Source organism: Natrix helvetica (genome assembly GCF_964273705.1).
Source record: "Natrix helvetica genome assembly, chromosome: 4".
In the NCBI taxonomy this organism is placed as follows: domain Eukaryota; kingdom Metazoa; phylum Chordata; class Lepidosauria; order Squamata; family Natricidae; genus Natrix; species Natrix helvetica.
In genome coordinates this window covers 23540157-23549011 of record NC_138550.1, presented here as the reverse complement: position 1 = coordinate 23549011, position 8855 = coordinate 23540157, and the positions used below count along the sequence as shown (strand labels likewise).

The 8855-nt window shown below is 46.6% G+C and overlaps 1 protein-coding gene across 1 annotated transcript; it reads right to left on the bottom strand.

Moving 5' to 3' along the window:
* Nucleotides 1-4076: 4076 nt before the first annotated feature.
* GSX1 (GS homeobox 1) lies at nucleotides 4077-7229 on the bottom strand (the record flags this gene model as incomplete). The annotated part of the gene is made up of 2 exons (XM_081951424.1): nucleotides 4077-4890; nucleotides 6545-7229. 2 exons carry the CDS (start codon nucleotides 7227-7229, stop codon nucleotides 4529-4531), a joined length of 1047 nt encoding a protein of 348 aa, XP_081807550.1. The 3' UTR covers nucleotides 4077-4528.
* Nucleotides 7230-8855: the final 1626 nt, after the last annotated feature.

Sequence of the window (8855 nt, the reverse complement as noted above, 5' to 3'; positions counted from 1 at the left end):
GAGTTAACTGTCATTGTTTCAGCTCCCAGGTTGGGGAAATGAAGAACGTGTTTACTCCTACTGATACATTTTCCATGTCATAGATTTGGTTCCCTTTCTACCTCTGCCTCTGTAGTAGGACTCAGAGGATTCTAGATATCTCAGATATTTCCATAAAGTGTTAGAAAACTAAAAAAAATCCTTTCTAATGCTTTGGAGAGCCATAAAAGTCTAAAGCAGGGATCTGCAGCTCTTGCCCTTTTGCAACCTGTGGACTTTAACTTCCAGAATTCCCTGCATGTCTGGCTTAGGAATTCTGGGTGTTGAAGTTCACAGGTCTTGAAGGGGGTCACATATTTTCCCACCCCTGGTCTATTCACCAGCACAGGTCCTGGGTTCTGGACTTAGACTCCCCATTGAGCTGTAAATCAACAAATGGGCTTGCACAACTAAATTGCAAAAACAGTCAAGCAAACCAACCAACAAAAACCTTGTTTAATATTAATCTTACCATCTGGGTGTCAATGCAGCTTTTGAGCTTTTAACTGATTCAGTTAAGAATGCTTTGTAAGCAGAGTAAATCAATAATGGGCCAAACTTGATCCTGTGGTCTAAAACAGTGGTAACCATGAAAAGTTTGCTGGTCCGCATAAAATTTATTTGCGTTTTTTAATATTGCACTAAATACTATGTATCTTTTTTTTTTAATCATATTAGTGGTCTGCATGATTTAAAATTGTGAATTTAGTGGTCCCTAAGGTCAGAAAGGTTGGTGACCCCTCGTCTAAAATTTGGAGCTACCCAATAGCGCTGCAAAACTTTGGACTACCACTAGATGGCAGCAAAGCCAGTGGCACCTCTTTCTCTGCTACCCCTTTGTGGTCATCCAGATCTTTGTGTGCCTTATCAAATAACTCTAGACATAATTCAGGTTTGGATATTCGTGTGATAGTGTGCCTTCAACTTACGAGTATTCATTTAATGATGGTTCAAAGTTACAATGGCCTTCCAAAAAAATGACTTATGATCCATCCTTGAAGTTAGGATGATTGCACCAGAGTCCTCTGATTTCAATTCAGACACTTGGCAACTGGTTTGCACTTACAACAGTTGCAGCATTTTGGTGTTAATGTATTCACCAGCTGCTTTCTGTCAAGCAAAGTCAATTGGGGAAGCTGGATTTATTTAATAACCGTGTGGTTCACTTAATGGTGGAGCTAAAAATGTTGGTAAAATTGGGTGCAGTCACATGATCACCTGCTTAACGATCACTTAGCAACTGAAATTCCACTCCCTTTCCTGACCATAAGTCAAAGACTATCTGCCTTTGTGCCTAAGGCAGGACTAGAACTCACAGTTTCCCATTTTCTAGCTCGGTGCATTAACACACCCAGCTAGAAAATGGGAAACTGAGTTCTAGTCCTGCCTTAGACACAAAGCCATTTGGGTTATCTTAGACCAGGGGTGTCGAAACTTGGGAACTTTAAGACTTGTGGGCTTCAACTGGCTGGGGAATTCTGGGAGTTGAAGTCCACAAGTCTTAAAGTTCCCAAGTTTGGACACCCCTGTCTTAGACCATTCACTTCCTCTCAGTCTAGGTAGGAAGAAGGCAAGGACAAGCCACTGCCAGAAATCTTGCCAAGAAAACTACATGCACTTGTCCACGTAGGAATAAGAATAACTCAAAGGCAAACCCATGCAAAAAAGTATCCTAGGAAGAATGTATGCGCACATTGAGGATTCAAGCCCATATTTCCCTAGAGCAGGAGTCGGCCACCTGCGGCTCTGGAGCCCCATGTGGCTCTTTCATCCCTCTGCTGCGGCTCCCTGTTGCTCAAAATATGCGTCACAACCACCAATGAGCGACACCTGCTGGCATAGGATTTATTGAGCTTTTCAATCCCCAGTAGGTCAACCATGGTTAAATCCAAGAAAAGAAAAGTTTCAGGAGAAAACAGAACATTTAATTCAACTATATGTACTAGTTTTGTGGCCGCTCAGGAAATAGTCAGGCACGCAAAGGGTTTTGTGGCTGCCAGGGTTTTCTTTTCTGTGGGAAACAGGTCCAAATGGCTCTTTGATTGTTTAAGGTTGCCGACCCCTGCTCTGGAGCAATCCAAGGAAACAGCCACTCGAGTGCTCTTCAGTGACCATTCTCATCATACTTTGACACAGCAGGATATAGAATATGCACCTTCTGCTCCTTCTCTCCATTGCTTGGTCTGGCTCAGGGGTGTCCAAACTTGGGAACTTTAAGACTTGTGGACTTCAACTCCCAGAATTCCCCAGCCAGCATGGCTGGCTGGGGAATTCTGGGAGTTGAAGTCCACAAGTCTTAAAGTTCCCAAGTTTGGATACCCCTGGTCTGGCTTGATGATTGCCACCAAGTCTGCTTTCAGATGTCATTGCCTACCCTCTTAAGTCTCCTAAGTGTGTGCCTGGATCCAGGTGGGAAAGCTCAATCAAGCTGGAAAGGAAACTCCAGATCATTTTAGTGCAAATTTCAACCTTCAACCAAAGGTATTTCTGACAGGAGAAAACATTGAGCAGCTCCTGGCTCAAGTGCCCACAAATAATCAGTTGTTCCATGCCAATTGCATGAAGGCTACCATTAACAAGCAAGCCTCCAGTATAATTGCAGCTTCTGTTTTGCCATTGGGGGTGGGGGCAGAAACTGTAAGTGACCAGATCCCCCTGCAAATGTTTAAATCCCCTTCAGATTCCTCCAAGGGAACTGCTTTTTCTGGGGACAGCAAACAGAATTCGTTCAGAAGCACTTTTGTGGTGGCTCTTTATATGTCCTCTCTTAAAGCAAACTGAAAAACCATGGAAGCATTTACTCAGACGTAAATCTCACTCGGTTGTTGCCCCAAAAGGATTACTGAAATAAGCGGGTTGTTCAGGGCCGGTTAGTATGAAATGGAAATTCTACATTGTGGTGCATTGCACTTTTTTTTATAGTGTTACCACTAAACCCTTTTCATTCCTTAACATTAATTCTGCATACATGATTTTTGTAAGTAAGAAAAATAGAATCAGACTGCGTAGAGGTTTGCATAGAAGAAGGGTCCATATCAAATGATTTAAGGAGCATCGTTTGCTGTCTTCTGTATATAATAGAGCTTATTAATCTGGCTAACCTTTGTGTTAGATAAAGAAGGGAGAAAAGCAGATATGAGTATGGATTTTGTGGTTGATAACTACAATATATTATATGGACCATATTTATCATCCTTTAATTCACTACAAAGCAGCAAGACAAAGTTTACCATCCAGATGTAATCTGGGTACTTGTCCCATACAGCATAGGAGGAGAACTGTGTTCGTTTATGGTAGCGAGATATCAGAAAGGTTCAGGTGGCAGGGATAGCCAATTTTATCCAAACGCATAAGCTTTTCATGAGCTGCATAAAGGCACGTGCCTTTTAATAACATGTGTGGGTGCTACTATTTTCCTCTGATTCGTCATCCCTATACAATCTATACTGAATTTTGTCAGCAAAATGTTTCTGTTCTTGTCTGAGGTAGCATTACCCAGAGTATCTACTCAGAAGTAAACACCAATGAGGTCAACATCTTGAGCAATGCTGCGCAATGGATCCAAGCCAATCCAAGGAAGCAGTTATTACATAGCACCGTTTTGAGTGGGGAAGAGTTACCATTCCCAATCAAACCAATTATAATTATCTCCAGGGACGGTTGAATTGAGTATCATATTACTTAGCATCGAGTTATGAAATAAAACTTTCTGATTCTGGTAAGTCAAAGCTTTCCCATGGAAATTAGTGGGAGTTATCCAAGGGGGATAGCACCAGTATATTCTGCAAAGCCAAAGCATAACCAGACCATCAGTGTATATATATAGATATATAGATATATTTCTATTTTTTAAAAAAAAAACTTTATTTTTGCTTCGGCTTCTTTACATAAATAAATAAATAAATATCTCCTGAATTTTTTTTTCCAGAAAACAATACAGCCGTACCATTATATATTTCAAGAAGGATCATCAAATTGATTTAACGGGGGGAGGAGGAGGGGGGAGCAAAACAACACAGAAAAGAAACCCCCAACAAGTGAAACCCGTTGCTGTCTGACCCAGCCTGAGCCTTCCCACTGAAGCGCCTCCCTGCTTCTAAAGAAAACCTGTTTTAGGAAGCGGGAACCTAGATTTCACACCCAGAAAGAACCCAAAGAGAAGGAGGGGAGAGGAGAGAAAGAGGAAGAGGGAGGGAGGGGGAGAGAGAGAGGGAGATGCCAGGCTCGGAGATACCCAAGCCCTGGGGATCCCCCAGACACCGACAGAGAGAATCCAGGCTGGCCTTGCTCCTTCCTTACTCTTCAAAGAAAGAGGGAGATCGGCGCTAATTACAGTGTGGTTAATCTCAAGGAAAAAAAGCTGCCACGGAAAAGGAACACACGATGCTCCCCTTAACGGACAGCTCTGGCACAGCGCGCTCTTGGCGAGCAGGGGCAGCGGGGCTATTTACACCGGCTCTAGAGAGCGTCCATCCATTTGCCGGAGACCGGACGGCGGAGGCGTCGCGCCTTAGGGTGGGACGGCGAGTCCTCTCTCGTCCTTGCCCGAGGAAGACGGAGACATGGGCGAGTCCTCTTCGTCTTCGGAGCACTTGGCCACAGCGGAGAGGGAGGCGCACTTGCAGCCCGGGACGGCCGGTCCCCCAGCGCGATGGGAGCCCCCCTTGCCTTCCTTCTTGTGCTTGACGCGCCGGTTCTGGAACCAGATCTTCACCTGCTTCTCGGAGAGGTTGAGGTAGGTGGCGATCTCGATGCGCCTCAGGCGCGACAGGTACATGTTGGAGGCGAACTCCCGCTCCAGCTCCAGCAGCTGCGTGCTGGTGAAGGCGGTGCGCATCCGCTTGCTGCTCGGCAGCTGGCCCGACGTGCTGTCTGCGGGGAGGCAAAAGCGGGAAGTCAAGGCCGGCAGGTTCCAAGCCAAGTTGGCCCCGCGGACAAGCCGACCCTTCCCCCCCAAAGGACACCGGGAAGCTTATGACATTTACATCCATTAGAGCCATGCTTCTGTATATAGAAGATCGCGCTACTATCGTTACTGCGGTTAGCCAAGAGGGCAGCTATAAGCCCAAGCGCCCTTGCGATGCAGTTTTGACGGGGTTTGGAAGTACGGGAGCGACGTAAGCAAGAAGTATTTCTCTAACCTGCAGGCTGGATATGACTAAGGGTCCTACAGAGGATCGCGGTTGTGGCATCTCCCCGCCTCCCCAAGTTCCCCACTAGTAGGGGAAAATACCAATGGTAACTCAAAGTCATTACTCGAAAATATCTATACGAGTTACGTGGGGGAAGGGAGGGGGTCAGGATATTCAAAGATACTTTTTCAGGAGGCAACGGGGCTTTGTTGTTTTTTGTTTGGAAGACGTTTTGCTTCTCATCCAAGAAGCTTCTTCAGCTCTGATAGTGGATAGCTGAAGAAGCTCCTTGGATGAGAAGCGAAAGGTCTTCAAAACAAAAATAACAACAAAGCCCAGTTGCCTCCTGAAAAAGCACCTTTGGGACAACCATGACCTGGATGACTGAGAACCTCTGCAAAGGTCAGGATAGGCTGACTTCTTTCAACCTGTGCGGGCTCCTTGTAAATACCCTTGGAATGGCAGACCAAACCACTGCGCTCTTCAGAGGTTGTGCAAAATTGCTTCTCGGGACAGCAGGCTGGAAGGTGCTAGAATCTCCCCCTCTTGAAAGCAGCCCCTGGATCGGAGCTAACCCTCAGCTAGCCCTCAAGTGCCGGGCACCGTTCTCTCTGCATCACCCACCAATTCCCCGAATTCTCCACACCCCTCTTTGGATTCAGTTCTCTCTCTTCCTCAGACCGGACGTCGTTTCAAGGACTGGACTGCCATTTAGGAATGCTACCCAGTGCCCATCCCTCTAATCTCGTGGACTGCGGAAGTATGGACTTCGGTCGGGAAGTCAAATTACCCCAGTCTTCAACTGCATTTTCTCCTAGGGAACGAAAGGGCAAAGGTTTCCTGGAACTCGATTCCTAGGGAATTTATAGACGCGTTATTTTAGGGGCAACAGTACAGAAGTGATTGCCCACTGGCTTTTCCAAGATGCTTTCAGACTTTTTGTTCTAGCCTAGAGCCCCGGAATTCCTGGTGATCGAATACCAACCACTTCTCACTCCACTTCCGAACCCATAGGTGTCAGCTGGGGCTCCCATCTGCTGAGATCACTTTCTTTCAGATCTCTGTTTTCCAAATGTTGGGCAAGAGGGCGCTTCTGGTCAGTTTTGTCCCGCTCCCGCGCTCCTCTCCCCCGGATTTTTTAAAAAACCTTCATTCTCCATACATCTATTCTGAAATCGCTTTTATTTGGAAGTATATGGCGGGGAAACTACCGTACCCCGGCTGCCAAACCAAGCGCCTGTTGCATTTAGACAAATGAAAAAGATCTTCCCGGCCACTGAAGAACGAGGATCGGGTCTTGGCCGTCCCTGGCGAAAAGCTTGGCCGTGCCTGGCGACCTACGGCAAGAGGATCCGTCGCTCCCCAGCCCGCCCCGTGGCCCCAAAACTACTCACCCACGGAGATGCAGTGGAAATGCCGGGGATCGGGCAGCGAGTAGGCGCTCTGGTAGAGGGCGGGTACGTGGCCAGCGCTGGAGGCGGACGAACCTCCGGGAGGCTGCCGGGCAGCCAGAGGCGAAGGGCAGTACTGGGAGCCGAAGGGAGGGAAGGAAGCCTTGAGGAGCGGCAGGGCGGGTGGCGGCGGCGGCGGGTGCAGCTGCGAAGCAGCGGCCACGCAGAGGGGGCAGACGCAGAGCAGGCCGGCTTTGCGCGCAGCCGACGAGGAGACGGGAGCGGCGGGACAGGCGCCTCCGGAGGCGGCCGAAAGGCCGTGCAGGGGATGCGAGGGGTGCACGGCATAAGGGAAGAGCGGCGGGGGCGGCGGGCTGCCGGGAGAAACTCCGCCTTTCTTGTCGCTGCCGCCGGCTTCGCGGAGCACAAGCGAGTCCACCAGAAAAGAGCGCGGCATGGCTCGGCCCCGTCCAGCCTCGTCCTCGCCTTCCTGGCTGGGATTCGTCGGCGCAGCGCCTCTTGGCCGCGGAGCTGTTCGTAGGGCGCTGACCAGCGCCAGTGGTGCTGAAAGGGCCGCGCGGCCCGCTTTAAATAGCGTCTTTGGGGGCCATGTGATGAAAGCTGCGCCGGCCCCCGTCAATGGGCTTTTTGTGCCGCGCCTTGGCACCGCCGCTGCACACTCCCCCATTATGCCCCCTTGTTCGCCAAAAGCGCTGCACAATGCCCCTCATTCTTGTCAACCCCACCCACGTTTCTGGGCTGCCTGGTTCTCTCCCCACCCCATCCCCTCCCGCCTCCTCCCTCGTCCCACCGCTAATCCATTGGCTCCTTCGTCTCCAGCTCCTGTTGCGCGCTTCGGACGGTCATACCAGCTTCCTCCCACGCGCTGCTGTGGAGGTGCGGGTTTTCAAAGCGCCTCAAATCTTGGGAAGTGCTGTTGCGAGGATAGGACAGGTGCAAGCCATCCCTATTCTCTCCCTCGCCCCCCCCCCCCCAGCAACGAGTTACACCTTGCAACGTTAAAAACATTCATAGACTCCGGTAGGAAGAGCATTTTCATCAGATGCTGAGTTAAAAGCAGAAGGGAACAGGTCTTGCAGCTAAATCAACAGTCTTCGTTCCCAGCAATGCTACAGGAACTTGGCAAATCTAATTTTCACAGAATTTGCTTCTGTGAAAGCCTATGTCTTCAGAACATAACTATCATTGCTTGCTTATAAAATCCATCCATGTCGAATGTCAAACACTTTTGTTGGCAATTGATTTTCAAGTAAGTGGATGTTAAATAGCATACTTGGTTCCTTTATAAAAAGTTGGAGAGATCTGCGTTTATTTATTTGTGGTTGAGCCCTGCTAATTTTCAATATCCATGCTTAAAATTACAGTTTTTTAAACATGGAAATAAAAAAACCTATCCTCTTTGAGTTCCTATTAATCTCTTTTTTCAAATTGTGTTTTTACTGAAACATACTTACTTTGAACTAATCCTAGTAATTTAGTCCTCTGAAATGATTTGTATTTATTAGTCTACCTTGATTTTGTTTCACCAATTTAATAATCAACAAAATCTCCAACCTACATTTTACAGTAAAAAAATGGGTGAGGGCAGCATGACAGATGCTTTTTAACAGATAGCATCACAATTTAAAAATCAAAGCAGAAAGTCAAAAGATGTTTTACTTTTGTGAACATCTTATCCTTACCATTTATACTTGGGGAGAGAGTAGAATTCCAGTTGCCATAATTCAATCCAAATGGTAGAATGGGGTATAAATGTTATTAAGATCTGATCACAGCCCGGTGTTCTGATTTTTAAGTTTTTGATGTTGTATTTTATATTTAACATATTCAATGTAAATAGCTGTCACATTTAACATTTATTTTCTTTGGAATTGTCTTGCGAATGTTCATTTTATTATTGTCTATTTACTTAGGTTTGTGCAAGTTACTCAGTAGTAAAATAGATATCTATCACAATAGTAAACAGCATGTTAATTAATAGATAAGTCCATGAGTTCACAATCCATAGAATCTAAAACAGAATGGAAAACAGCAAAGTCCAAGGGAATAAAAGGCACAATTTTAGCAGTATTATTTAACTGGGAATGAAGATTAATGGCTTAAAAATGAAACCTTCTGCAATCATTCTCAGGAACCAGATCCTTTCATCACTGTTAATTATGATGTAAATATGGATGATCCTACCTAGGCTCACCACAGCTTTAAAAACGTAAAGCCGAAATGCTGCTTCTCCCACGAGGGACCACTATTCCATTTTTTTTAAAGAGAAGAAGCAAATTTAGATGGCTTCCTT